Source organism: Myotis davidii, unplaced genomic scaffold, assembly GCF_000327345.1.
Source record: "Myotis davidii unplaced genomic scaffold, ASM32734v1 scaffold370, whole genome shotgun sequence".
Lineage (NCBI taxonomy): Eukaryota > Metazoa > Chordata > Mammalia > Chiroptera > Vespertilionidae > Myotis > Myotis davidii.
Window position 1 is genome coordinate 12,655,808 of NW_006288615.1, and position 15,888 is coordinate 12,671,695.

At 37.6% G+C, this 15,888-nt stretch overlaps 1 protein-coding gene across 1 annotated transcript in view; it reads right to left on the minus strand.

Moving 5' to 3' along the window:
• OSBPL6 (oxysterol binding protein like 6) overlaps positions 1-15,888 on the minus strand; it is a 162,689-nt gene that overhangs the window by 59,930 nt on the left and 86,871 nt on the right. The window contains exon 3 of the mRNA XM_015561821.1: positions 12,707-12,961. Coding sequence (XP_015417307.1) covers positions 12,707-12,808 — 102 coding nt within the window. The 5' untranslated portion in view covers positions 12,809-12,961. The remainder of the gene's footprint in view (positions 1-12,706; positions 12,962-15,888) is intronic.

Consider the following 15,888-nt stretch of genomic DNA (forward strand, 5'->3'; position numbering starts at 1 on the left):
AGAATAATACAAACATAAGGAAATAGCACAGAGTGATTAAAGATGACAATATGGATCCATGTCACTGATATGTAAAAATACACATAATGTTCTGTCAACTGAAAAATCAGGCTATAAAAAGTATATAGAACATAATGATGTTATAATATAATCAAAATATATTTCAGAATGTTTGAATTGAACTATAGCTATCCAAAGGTGGAAGGATTATAGATAATTTGTAATTGCTTCTTAATCTTTTTCTAATTTTTTAATCCAATAGGTGGATATTACTTGTACATATGAAAAAAACATGAAGAACTTTCTATGGGAGAACAATTTTGAAAGACATCAAAGAACTCAGTGTAGTTAATTTTCAGATATAGGCTGAAAATGAAATATAATGTTTTTACTCTAATTATTTCATTTTTTTAATAGACAGGTTGGTATTTTATTTACTTATTGAGCTCTCTATGTTTGATACATCACTGGAAAACTATTCGATTAAAATTTGCTCTTTCATAAAGAAAATTACACTTTGATCTGAGCCAATTATTCTAATTTCTTTGTAAGTTTAAAGCTTTTGGTTATTTCTATTACCTTGAACATAAGGAGTCTGATTACAAATTTTAAAAATCCTACCTGAATGCATTTTGAGCCATTTATTAGAAAGAAAACAACTGAAGGAAAAGATTTATGAATTGTTCTCGTTCTTCCAATTTGTGAGAAAACAGAAGAATAAGAACAGGTATTTTGGCGCCAAATATAATGGGGCAGGGGTTAGCAAGAATTCCTAATCTGACAGCTACAGTGTCGAAGGACAATTTAAGCATTAACTGGGACTCTGCTTTTTCCATTCCCAGACCTACTTGAATTAGCAGAGAAAAATGATAAATGTGGCTGAGTACCCATAGCTGTGCTAGCGCCTTTTGATGGAGAGTCAAAAGCCAAGGTATAGGATGGAATGAAAGACTGGAGGTGTGTGTTCAGATCTTCAACAGAAAAAATGGGAACAAACCACCTGGGAATGGCATTAGTCGTTTGTTCATATTGATATTTTGGATAGGAACCTAGGCTAACATGTGATGGCCAATTGCTATTTTTAAATAAATTTAGGAATATTTTAAAATTCTCTCCATTTTAATTTCTAACACAATAAATACAGATAGATATAACCTACATAAGCAAAAGCTCTTTGAAGCCTTCAGTAATTTTCAAGAGTGTAAAGGGTTCCTGAAACCAAAAATTTGAGGACCACTGTTCTAGAAGAACTACTTTTAAAAATGTTGTGTTTATTATTAAAATGGAGAATTCTGACTTGCATGTAAGTTATTCTGTCTCTCATAATGCTTCTTTTGAGGAAAAGCACTGTTTAAAAACTAACGCATTTTAAAATTTCTTTAACACTAGTTAAGCTAAATTATATAAATCTATTCATTAATAACCCCAAACTACCCTGAGACATTACACAAACTCGTAGAGGGAAAGAAACCTTGTGTCATATACTCTTCAAATACATCTGAGCAAAACTTCTCTAAATGTATATTCTATGAAACTAAAAAAACATGAACTTATTTTTCAAATGTATTAAGTTGATTTTTCTAAAAAAGAACAATAAGCAGTAAAGATATATAGGTGTCACTCTACTACAGAGATATAAATAACTTCATAATTTGAGATAAATTCCTATAGGGAGGAAAAAGTTTTCAATATTGCATTTTAAAAATCAAGAAATAGAATCTTTTAGAAACTACACAGTTCTTCCCTCACTATTTAATAGAATCAACCAAAAAGTTCAGTAAAGTAAATATAATAAAGTAGAAAACCAGAGAATGCTAGTGATAAGTGTCATTCATACGTTCGTTCACTCGTGTGTTGGTTGACTTAATCAACAAAACATTGTTAGACTTCTGTACTGTGTCAAGTGCAGATTACAGCATGTCAGAGAACAAAAGGGACAAGAGAATTCCACCTATGATGCTTATATTCTAGAGAGAGGCCTTATTATACAAATGACCAAATAAGGCTGAACAAAAATTGTTGTAAACACAAGCATTAATCTTGTTCCATGTGGCTACAGCTTTAACTTACTTTATTTTTTCCAGTGAAATATTTTTGGTCTGAGTTTCTCTTTAAGGACCCTACCCTGTCCTTATACTTGTAGGTTGCTGGGCAATAAAATACACATACATTGCCTCCTCACCCTCCCCTTCCCCACCCCCAACCCCCAACAAATAAACATGGTAAGAAAAGCAGAACTTGGAAAGAAACTCGACCTTAGCAACTATGTAAGCAGAAAATAAAGGATTAATTCAGGAATTTAGCCTTTGGAAGCAAACTAAATCCCCTAATTTCCAAACCAAGCCACAGACAGAGGAATCAATTTAGGGTATTTAAAATGTGATCCAAAGAGTTTTGCTTCTATAGTAGTTGCCCAGGGATACTTAAAATGTTGCTAGGATTTTGTGGATAAGAAGGGTTAGAGACCAAACAAACCAAGACAGAATCTATAAATTACCCCAATACCTGTCACAAAGAACATACTAGTTTCTTCTTCACCTGATTCTACAAAATAGTTTCTATTATGGGAGCAAAGAGGCTCATTCATTTCAAACGTAGTACAGTACAGTACACATTCAAGCTGAGTGAAAAATACGCTAAATTTTATTGATTTGCCAAGATACAGAAAATAATAAAAACAGTTACTAAAAAATAGCAAGTAAATGAATATTTTTATTACCACAAATGACTACATATTTTACTGATAAATTAAAGCATAATTTATAAAACTACCCACTATAAATGCAACTAGCTTAAAAAAATAAGCTATTTCATTTAACCTCCAGAATGATAACAAAGAAGCCAAATGCTCTTATACAAACTTGAGCAGTCTTATACAAGGTAGGCAAATGTAGGTTTACAGCTGTGAGTACACAAAACAGTGTTTATTCTTGTTTATTATTTATTGTATTATTTTTCCATACAAACAACTGTAAATTTACTTTTGGTCCACACTCTATTTGTATATCGCTAGAACCTATCATTGCCTATCCAATAACAGAAAATTAATCTACTACTTTAATGACTGTCTTCAAACTCATGGTTTTTAAATCCAAAAGCAAATGCCTGAAGTTACAGAACCACACAGAAAACTATTCACTACTTTAATGAAATATCTAAGCACTTAAATGCTAAATTTTTAATATCGACAGATATTAAGAAGACAGTTGTCAAACTTACCATACCCAATCTTGGACTCTAGTAATTTAGGGTGCTCCTTGGAGGTAGGAACTAGCTCATCTTCATCTTGGTATCCCACCCCTTTTAACCCCCCCGGCCCGCCCCATCCTAGCACAAGACACTGAACAGTGCAGCCAGTCAAAATTTTCTGTAATTTTTCAATGCTCTCTGATTAATTTTAGAGCAGTCCTTCAGTAATCATTAACACATGATTAGGCATTAAACTTCTTTAGCTTCATCTCTGAATTATAAAAAACACAACGCCAACAGGATAAAACTTTCGAAAACATTTAAAGGACTCAACTTTTTTTTGCATTAAATTAAAAAGAACAAAATGAAAATAAAGGACTCAAATTTTAAAACAGAAACATCGAGTGGATTAATCCTGGAGCTCTTGGTTACTAGTTTTAAAGCTATGACTGGTCAGTGGCAAACACGTCAAATTTAATTTGGCAACATCTTCAGTAACACAAATTAATTCTTTTCATAAGGTTACCTTTAAGATAATAATTTGTGCTATAATTTTTGTACTTTTTCTCCACCAGCTGCTATTTTCAGATTCTTTCCTAATGACTTGGAAACAGATGCCACATACCTTCAAGGTGTTATATGTATTATGTAAGCAGGTTAAATAAATGGTTACATAAAAGTGTTAATTCATCTTTTAAAATCAAGTTTTTCCTCAAATACTAAAATTACAACTTAATTTCCAGGTCAACCTTTTGCTTTTTTTTATGGCTTATTTTTAGAGTAGTTTTAATATCACAGCAAAATTAATGGAAGGTACAGCGATTCCATGTACCTTCTGCCCCCACACATGCAAAGCCCCCCCAGTATCAGTGTCCCTCACCAGAGCGGTACATTTGTGACAAGTGATGAATGTAGGTTCATTCCAGTTCGGTTTTGTAAGGAACCTGGAACACACAGAGAAGGTGGAAGTACTTACCCGCCCTTTGTGCCCCCTGCTCAGATAGACTTTATGCATATTTAGCATAGAACCAGGAGTCTAGAACACATAATTTCACTGTAACTCATCAATTCGGTAAAAGTTTGTTCCCAGTTAGTATTCACTAATCTGAATATCTCCTGGGCAGCAAGTGGAAAGCTGCCAACATGACTACAGTCTGGTTTACTCTGTGTCAAAGATGTGGGTAAACATATAGACAATGAGACACTTAATAGTTGAATGGCTTAGTGCAACTCCCGCAGACAGGAACATGAGTCTCAAATTGGGAGTCCACATGATCTGCCGAGCAAGTCTCTTGGTTTGTTGAGCTTGTCATTTAATTTAATTTTACTTTAATTCAAAGACATAAAGGAACTGCTGGAAATATTTTAGGCTGTGGTTACAAACTTCTGTTTAGACTCACTTTTCATACAAATTTAGGATAGTAATATGGGGAATTGGACCATTGCTCTCTGAAAGTTAACTCCATTAAAATGGTTCATCTGATTATTTTATCTAATCTATTTCTATATTTATGAATTATATAAAATGTTTTTTAAAATATCTAAAAAATTTAGAAACTTCTAAAGTACTTTTTAAAATTAAAGTATAGTTGACATAAAATATTATATTGATTGCAGGTGTGCAGAATAGTTAATTACATTTATATACCTAACGTTGTGATCACGGGGGGTGGCGGGGGGGAATCAACCAAAGGACTTGTATGCATGCATATGAGCATAACCCGTGGACACAGTCAGTAGGGGGGTGAGGGCATGTGGTGGGGGGTGGGAGCGGCTGGGGAGAGATCAATGAGGGAAAAAGGAGACATATGTAATACTTTAAACAATAAAGAATATTTTAAGAAAGAATTAAGAGTAAGCCAGTTAGTTCTTACTTCAGGGATACAGTGAAAAGAAGGTTACGTTTTGCATCATACAAACAAGCATACCAACCCTCATGCTGCCATTTACCACATGACTTGGCAAACCATGCAACTCTCTCAGCATCAGTGTTTTCCAGCTGTAATCTGGGGATGGCAATATCTACCTCAGAAGACACGGCAAGTCACGAGGTTGGCACCCAGTGTATGCATAGTGCTGCCCAGGTGCTGGCACACAGCAGGCACTCAATAAATGGTAGTTAACATCTCAGTTATAACTGCTCTAAGAATAAATGTGTAGGAATCTTGTGCATCCTTATTGCCACAGAAAAATATGTCCAGACACCTTGCAGATATATGACACCTGGGTGTCCTTTTTTGAATGCATAACAACATGGCCATCGTGTTACCTGGTCAACCCACTAACCGCAGTCAGCACCTTGTGACCAGCACATCAGGATGTACTGAGAAAGCTGACGCAGCGAGTGGAGACAGATGCCCTAGATACTCGCCAGGGGAACAGCACCAGCAGCGGATGGCAATGCAGACTCTGCATCCTTCTGCATTCCTGTAGCAAACCACATGCACAGACTTGCCTGCTGTCTTCTTTATAATTTCCTTCAAGGAATTAATATATTTTTAATAGTATCAAATATTTAAATTACCAAAGCCAGAAGGCCACGACTGAAGAAGCAGAAATTCTACTTTCTCTACAGTAACAATTATCTTCACTTAATGCAAAGATGGCAGAATTGCATTAATAATAGATCTCCAGATAAAGCACTACTAAAATGAATGGAAGTAGAGAGTTATAGAAATAGTTGCTGGAAAAAAATTCCACACAGTGCACCTGGAAATCCCTGAAGAGGGGGGGAAAAAGTCATCACAGTCTTGACTTTTCCTGTACAGAAACATGAAACTCATTAAGAACCAACAGCAATGGCCCCACATTGGACTGGTCTGTTGTTGGAAACTTTGCACTGTAAGAAATACCATGCAGACCCATCAAGTGGTCCATTTAGAGGCCAAGAGTACTTGTGTGACTATGAAGTGGTAAAAGGCATGTGGATAAACAGCTTTTTAAAGTGCATGGTTGCCTTTAAGAACTAGAACCAGATCTTACTGGGGCTGTGCTCCTCACCTGTACTGTCAACACTCACAGACATATAAGGAGACCATAGGAAATCCCAGCAACTACCATCACACTTCTTTATAGCAATTATAAATGCATGACCAATAATGGGGACAAATACCAAGCCACTTCAAGAGCCAAGGCTCAAGAACATGTAGGGTTAATTTAAAAGGCAAGAGAACAATTCTAGGGGACTTAAAATGATCACGGAAGTCAAGTTAATTTGTGATTTTGTTCAAGGCTATTAAAATGACCCAAAACAAACATTTTCAATATGATAACCAATAACATAACTTTGATAACAACACTAGCAAAATACCTCCCCTAATAATCCTATACACATCTACTTAACATTTACGTATGTATACTTGAGGTAGAGTTGGTTAGTTTTGATCACCCTTATAAACTCAGAGCACATATATTTATGATTTGCCCATATGCACTCACAAATATTTGCTGAATGAAAAAGTGAGTAAGAATGTGTTGTAATATATTCAGTATCTAAGTTCCCACTTTCCCACGAACATGCTTAAATTATCATGAGATAAATACAGATACTTTAGAGGACAAACAGTGGTCTTATTGCCACAGACATCTGCCTCAGAGCCTCAAAGATGGTTTTAAAAATTTGTCCTAACTTTCCCATGTGAGATATTCTTTATATTCATTAACTTTTAAAGCTTATACAAAGCAGTTTTGTAGACTTATGGTCATTCCAGATGATGTTTATATAGTCCTAATGAAACACCTAAAAATGTATTTGGTAAGAGCACACCAGGGTGAAGGGGAGGAGGTGGTCAGCAGTGGTCAAATTATAGGTACATCCTGAAAGTAGAACCAACAGGATTCACTGAGGGTGTGGAAGTGGCATGTGAGAAGAAGAGAGGAGTCAAGGGTGACTCCTGGCAAGGTTTTTGGCCTGACCAAATGAAATAACAGAGTTCTGTTTACTGAAATGAAGACTTTTGGGAAGGAGTAGTTTTGAGAGAAAAATTAGGAGTTCAGTTTGGAACATGCTAAATTTGAAATGCCTTTTTAACATCCAAGTGGAAATCACCCTTAGTCGCTTAAATATTGCTGTGGTTGACTTGATATCCAAGATCACTGTTGGCAGGGGCCAGGCAGGAAACACAAATAAGTACTGAAGTACAATAAGGAGAGGTGGGGCTGCTGCTATAGACAATAATACCATATATAATCAATGATATTATAATAACTATGTACAGTGACAGATGGTTACTAGACTTATGGGGGTAATCAGTTGATAAAGTATACAAATGTTGAATCACTATGTAGTACACCTGAAACTAATAGAATATTGCATGTCAATTATAATTAAAAATAAAATATGGATATTTAGAAAAAGAAAATAATGAGAGGTAGAGACAAGAGCTGATCAGAGAGTAATGTCCCATCTAAGGAGGAACATTACCATTTCCAGTGTTGCCATTTGGAACTTGGGCCTAGTGTTCCTAGACTTTCCAATTACTTGATAGAAGAGAGAATCTGAATTTTTCACATCCATGACTTGGGGAAATAGAATAAATTCCACAATGACAAAATTCTAGAAGTACTCAGTTAAATAAAGTTCTAACCACAGACTTTATTGGTGTCCTTAAGTTATTAATATACATTGCAAAGAAAGATTGTGATTAGCATTTCTCTAACTTACTTGACAAATGAATTCTTTCTTCATGCAATAGCTCAAGGGACAAGTTTTCCTTGGTGCATACATGGGAAATGCTTATTTATGCATAAGTCATACATGTCTAATCAACTCCTTTATTTCCTTTTTGAAAATTTTAGTACGTATTTTACTTGCAGCTTATGAGTCATAGTTGATAACACACACACACACACAGCTAATTTTGTTAGATGTTCTAACATCTAATGTCTAACATCTAATGGCCAAAACATAAATGGAGCATTTATTAGTCTTCCAACTTGTTAAATACTGAGTGGAGTCTTGACCTTCTCGTTGATGAAGAAACACTGAGTGAAATCACAGGAACACTTAATTTCCCAACTTCTCTCCCTTCTTCACCTGTTGGGCTACAGAATTTAGAGAGAGGAAGGACAGCCAGTTCCTACTACGTATTTGGCAAACGTTCTTTGTTTTCTTTATCTACGAGGAAGGAAGCTGGGAGAAGACAAATAAATCTGGAATGGAAGTTTTGTAATAAAAAGACAAGACTAATATTGTTACAGGTCTTTAAAAATATTCTCTAGGATATACTAAAACATTTGAGGTGCAAGGCTCATCTGAAGAATTAGAGTGTGTAGTCTGTAAAAGAGCTCACAGTGCAGTACATTAATATATATGTCACATATTGTCAAAAAGTTTCATAAAAGTTTAGAGGGGGGAAAGGGCAATGTGGGTCTGAGGGGCCAGTGGAAGGGTCCCATGAGCCAGCCCTTGAAGCATAGGTAGGTATCAGGTTGAGAGCGGGATGGTAGGAATTCCATGCAGGAAAGACAAGGCCAGAGAAAGAGATATGGCACTTTTAGGAACCGTGAGCAGATAAGACTGTACAGGTTGGGAGGAAAATGGGACACTGAGGCTGGATTAGTTCATGGTGGTTACTGAATACCAAGTGAGAAAATATGGCCTTAATTGTGTAGGTCGCTAAGAGTCTTTGAAGGATTCTGAGCATGAATCTGCCATATTTAGGGAATTTGATCTTATGAGGCCATGTGGAGAAGGTGAGACAAAAGTACTCTGCAGGATCCTGGGTTGAGGTGATGAGAGTCCAGGCTAAGGAGTGAACAGTAAGAAAAGAAAGTAAGGAGGAACATTACCATTTCTGTTTTTTCCACATGAGGCCATGTGGAGAAGGTGAGACAAAAGTACTCTGCAGGATCCTGGGTTGAGGTGATGAGAGTCCAGGCTAAGGAGTGAACAGTAAGAAAAGAAAGAAATTATGATATCTGGAGAAAATAATCAATAGAACTTTTTAACCTTTTGAATGAGAGAGAGGTAAAGTGGAAAGGAATGGCTTTGACCTTAGGTCAATAACAGAATGATTATCCCAATAGCAAACTGTTCACACATATTGATTTAAGGTGGCAGTGGTACATTTAAGTAGAAATGCCCAACTGATTCATTAGTAATCTAGGGCTAGAACATGGGAAGGAGAGACAAATAAAGTACACTAAGGCATCACTGTATTCTCAGCTATGTGCTAGATCCTTTACCTGTATGTTCAATTTAGGAGAGAAATAGGGATGTACTTTGCAATTTGGCACCATCTGCCAAATTGCCAGTCAAATCAGGAGAATGGTAGCATTCAATGAAGACTAATTCATCACAATTTCTCTATGTCCCTTCACTATGAAAACAGCCATCACACAAAAACAAATGCCTATAAAAACACTATCATATCACATCACAAGATCACTGAAAATCCTAATTTCCACAAGTCAATACTGCATTCTAGGAAGTAACTGAGATAGGAGGGAAAAAACAGAACTGTAATTGTTCTTTCTTTCCTTCTTTCCCTTGAGAAAGATGAAAAGACACAAAACAGGAGGCAGGAAGGAACCAGAGGAGAAAGTATCTGGGAGAGTTCCCACTTGCTGATGTAAACAGGAATGAAAGCAAACTCTTTCCTTATATAATAATAAACATCTGAGCACTCTCTCCTAGTTTCCTAGAATTCATTATTCATTTATGAATAGACTAGAGGCCCGGTACATGAAAATTCATGCACTGTAGGGGGGGTCCCTCAGCCCGGCCTGCCCCCTTCTCACAGTCCAGGAGCCTTCACGGGCAGGAGGCGACCTGGCAATCAGGAGAAGGTGAATCCCTCATCACACCTTTGCTGCTGCCACTGCCAGCAGCACAAACCTCGGCCAGCCCTGGTTACCTGAGTCTCAGGCGGCCCTGGGCGGCTGGGCATCCTCCATCTGAGGCTTGCCTGCGCCTCAGACCGGCCCTGCACGGGACTCTGGAGGCAGGCGCCCTAGTGGGGCTGAGGGGACTGGGCACCACCATCTTTGAGGGCATGGCAGTCAATTAGCATATTCCCTCCTTATTGGCTGTGGGCACCACAATCTTTGAGGTCGTGGAAGTCAAATAGCATATTCCCTCCTTATTGGCTCTGAGCGCTGCCATCTTTTGTGACAGCATGAGGGTCAATTAGCATATTCCCTCTTTATTAGATAGGATTACTTTATTCCCATCGTACACCTTTCCATGCACAGGCCAGCTGGGAGCCACACATTCCACCTTCAAACTCCCTCTGGCAGACCAGTCTCAGTTTTTCTTTGTTTTGCAAGCTAGTCCTGGAGCTCAGGTGCAACAGGCAGATCAACAATGGTGACAGATGTTTCTACGGCAGTCATCAGTTTTCCATTTACCACAATGCTCCAGGGTGAGCTGGGTCTATCCCTTCTTTCCTCCAGCTGCCAGAAAGGCCATGCTGCTAAAAATGTCCTTCATTTAAATGCCCAAGGCACGAGGGAAATGGAGAAGCCATACAAGAAAGGATGGAGGAGCAGGTGACAGGTAGACTAAAATGGGTAAACATAGAAAACATCTTCTCAGCATGCAGTGGTTATTTAATATAAATATGTTTTCATTCATGGTACTCTTACTTTACTTTACAAATGCAATGCAATAAACATTATAACTGTGTGTAATCACAGATTTACTTAATAGTATGACTGCTTCTAATAAATAGAATGTAGATCTCCTATTTGAACTCTATAACGAAGGACAGCAAAGTCAAAATTCCTTATGATCCATAGTAGAAGTATCTGTTTAGAATCTGCAAAAGATATAAACATAAGGAATCCCTGATTCTTATAGATTTTCCTGGAATCTCTTGCTGAAGAGGGAGAGGGAGAGCTGGGAGGGTCTGTAGACTGAATGTTCTCCATGGAACAAGCCCAGAAGTGAATTCAGCCCTAGCCAGTTTGGCTCAGTGGATAGAGTGTCGGCCTGCGGACTGAAGGGTCCCAGGTTCCATTCCAATCAAGGGTACATGCTCGGGTTATGGGCTGCGATCCCCAATAGGGGACATGCAGGAGGCAGCCGATCAATGATTCTCTCCCATCATTGATGTTTCTATCTCTCTCTCCCTCTCCCTTCCTCTCAGAAATCAATAAAAATATATTTAAAATAAATAAAAGAATGAAATCACATCTGGAACTGGCTCAGGCCCAGATCTATATATGGACAACTGAGTAAGTGATGTTTATACTTCCAGAAACCAGCATATATATATATATATATATTTAATTTAAATTCTTCATTGCTTAAAGTATTACATATGTCTCTTTTTTCCCCTATGGACCTCTCCCCAGCTGCTCCCACCCTCAGAGCACGTGCCCTCACACTCCTACTGTCTGTGTCCATTGGTTATACTTATATGCATGCATACAAGTCCTTTGGTTGATCTCTTAACCACCCCCCAACCAACCCTCCCTTGACTTCCCTCTAAGGTTGGACAGTCTGTTCGATGCTTCTCTGTTTCTGGATCTATTTTTGTTCATCAGTTTATGTTGTTCATTATGTTCCACAAATGAGTGAGATTGTGTGATATTTATCTTTCTCTGACTGGCTTATTTCATGCAGCATAATGCTCTCCAGGTTCATCCATGCTGTTGCAAAGGTTAAGAGTCTTTTTTTTTTTTTTTTAAAGATTCTATAAAAAGTTAACAACACTGGCTTACTCTGAACTTCCAGTTACAGAACAAAAATCCTATCACAGATAATATTATAATGGTAACTAGTAACACAGAGACAAGGACTGGATAAAACAATCACCTGTTTGACAATGAAGACAATTCATACGACTAATCCCCACACTCTGACTGTGGAATAGCCACTGAGGTAGCAACGAATTAAGTCCGCAAACAAAAATAACTTAGAGAGTTGGCTCACTGGGATAATTAAGCAACAATAGACAATTCATACGACTAATCCCCACACTCTGACGGTGGAATAGCCACTGAGGTAGGTAGCAACGAATTAAGTCTGAGAACAAAAATAACTTACAGAGTTGGCTCACTGGGATAATTAAGCAACAATAATTCACTTTCTCTATTGACTTTCAACATTTCCTGAGTTTTTACTGCCCTTAATATCACGATACTACAATTTTATTTATAATTCTTGAATTTGTTACCAGATTCCATGAAACACCAAACAGAAGTTAGTGCTTTGCGACCAGTGAGAGTTATTGGAAGGAGACCCTTGTTTTTCTATCTCCACAGATGAAGAGAGGGAGAGCATAACATTTAAGGTCCAATAGCTGGCTCCTGCCTCCAGGTGCAGAGTGGGAAAATTCCCCAGGGCTTTTAGCTACCCTTCCTGTGCTCTGTGCTCTAGGAAAGGATCCTAAATAACAGAAAAGCAAGAGCAGGATCCTCTATTCCAGATAGATCTACAGAAATCAGTGAGTTTTCCTGTGGAATAAAAATCTTCACAACAAAATTTCAGAATGAATTAGCAACCCCATCATATCCTAATGGTACTGTGTTTGCATAAAATGACAAAATGCACTTTATATTCTTCTCTTACCTGTCTACTCTCTCTTTGGGAGGACGTTGAAGAGGAGGCACTTCTATGGGTAGGAGTAGATGTTTTATGAGCCGGAGATATGCCCTTCTCATCTGAACTCATAGCTGCGGTTGGAGTCTAGTCGCGTGCACTTAAGGTCATCCCAATTGTGTCTCAAATTCAGACAAAGAAGTAGGTGAATTTTCAGCTTCAGTCCATTTCACGAATCAGGTTGGACTAGGAAAGAGAAGGTAAATATTGAGGGTGTCCAAACATCTGAAAGCAAAAGAAATTATAACTCATGTAAATTTATATTTAGGAAAAATACTAAAATGTATTTTAGTGAGAGGAAGAATTCTGACACATTAGGAAATATTTCTTCCTCTAGATTTTGAAGGTGGAGACTAAAAGTGTTAATATGTAACCAAAGTTTGTCCAAAAGGAAAGTGGGAAAAAACTATATGCTAAAGTCACACTTTTCTCTTGTAGTCTTGGTTTTATTTATTTAATATATATTTTTATTGATTTCAGACAGGAACAGGGAGGGAGAGAGAGAAACATTAATGGTGAGAGAGAATGATCAATTAGCCACCTCCTGCACATGGGAATCTAGCCCACAATCTGGACATATTCCCTGATAGGGAATTGAACCATGACTTCCTGATTCATAGGTCAATGCTCAATCACTGGGCCATGAAAGCCGGGCTGTAATCTCTTTGTTTTAAAGCAGAGCTATGCTCTGGGCCCTCATGTCCAAGTACATCAGTTTTTTCCCCTCTGAAATTTAATTTCCCCTGCCCAATGAATTATAATAAGAGCTCATTCCATGCTTGTGTCCAGTTCAGTTATTTCATGTATGTGATGATTAAATCCAACATAAGACAGTCAGTCACAAAAGGCAAAAGGGCTCCTGTTTTTTGTGTATCATGCGATCCAGCCATTAGAAAGGATGAAGTAATACATATCTCCACGGTTACTTGTGCCTCAAGTCTACAGCACACCTCTATATGACTTTCTCAACACAACAATCAACAGGATTGAAAGCATCCACAGGTTGACAGGTCCCAGAACCGGGGTAGTGCTAGGAGTGGCTTCACTTATCCACAGCCAAGGACCACTTCATTTCTCATTTAGATTCATATAAGGAAAATCTGCATTGTAAGACTAGGGCTAAAAACGGTTCAATTGACAACAGAGGTTGCTAAAAGAAGTCATTTTAAAGGTAATCATGACAGTGTGAGATGAAACGCTAACACCCCAATCTGTGACTCAAAACATTGACCACTAAAATGAACTTCATCCTCTTCTAAGAAGATGAAAGGCCAAGTTCTAGCCCCCATCTTAATGCTTATACTCCTTGAAAGTACTCACCCAACTTTTTTGGAGCTAACAGAAATGCAAAGAGCTGCAGAGCTCTGCCATCGGTTTGGAGCTAATAGAAACGTAAAGAGCTTATTCTTGGCTCAGGATAAGTTTCATTTGGTATTGGCAAAAGGCAGTCATAAATTGACAAATAATCATCTAATCCTTTTTTTAATGAAAGCAGTCTAATAAGTGTGACTAAAATTTCTCAAGCCAAGCTCTGCTGCCAGCAACCAGAAAGCAAGAACACTGCTCAGATCCTTAATTTTAAGCACTTCACTTTCTGGTCCAAGATGTTTTACAAGTAAACGCTGACACTTGAGCTGAAGTATGGAGGTTCTGTGATGTGCTCAAGTGCCCCCAAGGGATGAGGTTTAGACAACCAAACTCATTAAATTGTTATCCATTTGGAAGTAAATTCAATCTAAGCTACATCAAGGCCAACATTTCCTCTGTGGCACTGTTGTTTTTTCTTAACCACATCCGACTTCATTTTCTGATTACAATAATGCTAACATGTTGGTTTTTGTTTTAACTAAAAATGACATTTTCAGGGTAACTTGTCTATGATGAAAGAGCAACATTTTGGTTGAATCATAGGTATGAACATCTATAATAATATCAAGAATGAAGAAAAGGTGAAAGGATTTAATCCATTCCAAGAATCGTTTTTGAGATTGTTGTTTTTTCTATTAATTTTTAATTTTTTAAAAAGATTCCAAGTACCTAATAAAAGGTTGAATGGGATCAAAATGCATTACAAGAGGAAGTATGAACTCTGTTATCAGGTTGCATCTACTTATTCTTTATTCTTAGAGTGTAAGAATGGCTGTGACATTTTAAAAAATACTTATTTCATTTCTATCAAAGCACATTTTCAGGAACTGCCTATTCTACACCAAAAAGAGCCCATAGATTTAAAGTCAACACCAACATAATTTTTATACGCAATGAGAAAAGTATTGTAGCTGGAAATAACATCATTATGAAAGATGAATATCTAATTTTTCTGTCTTATCACTCCTTCTTATCAATGGGATCGTTATAATGCTTTCTAGGTAGGTACCATTTGCATTTACACTGAGTAACATAAAATTCTGATTTAGGGCCCTGGCCAGTGTGGCTCAGTTGGTTGGAACATTGTCCCATATATTGAAGGGTTGTGGGCTCGGTTACCACTTAGGCACATACTTAGGTTGCAGTTTCAGTCCCAGGTCGGGGCACATATGGAAAGCAACAAGTTGATGTTCTCTCTCACATTGATGTTTCTCTCTCTCTCTCTCTCTCTGTCCCTCTTTTTCTAAAAATCAGTAAGTATATCCTCAGATGAGGATTAAAAAAAATCAGATTTATGACCCAGGGACCTAACTAAATCAAAGGGTGGCAGAAAAGACTTCTAGAACTTGCTCTTCATAGGCACCATAACTTGTATGTGTTCAGAAACACATTTGAGTCTGGGGACTATTTAGCCTGAGCTAAGTTGTGATGTGGTAGCACAACTGCAAAATCTCAAGTCCTTACAAGAAAGGTTATTTCTTACTCATTTACAAGTCCTTTATAGGTCAGCTGCAGCCATGCTCTGTATCCTCTTCATCCAGGCTGAAGGAGCAACCCCCACGTGAAGGGGGAAGGAGCCATGGCAGAACCATGAGATAGTTCTGAATGCCTTTGCTTGCAGTGGCACATGTTACTTTCACTCACATTTTATTGGCCAAAGCAAGTAATGTGGCCAAATTGAGGTCAATGATGCATAAAAGTATAATCCCTCCAAAGGGAGAGGCAGTGAATAGTAGTGAACAAAAATATAATCTACTGCCCTAACCGGTTTGGCTCAGTGGATA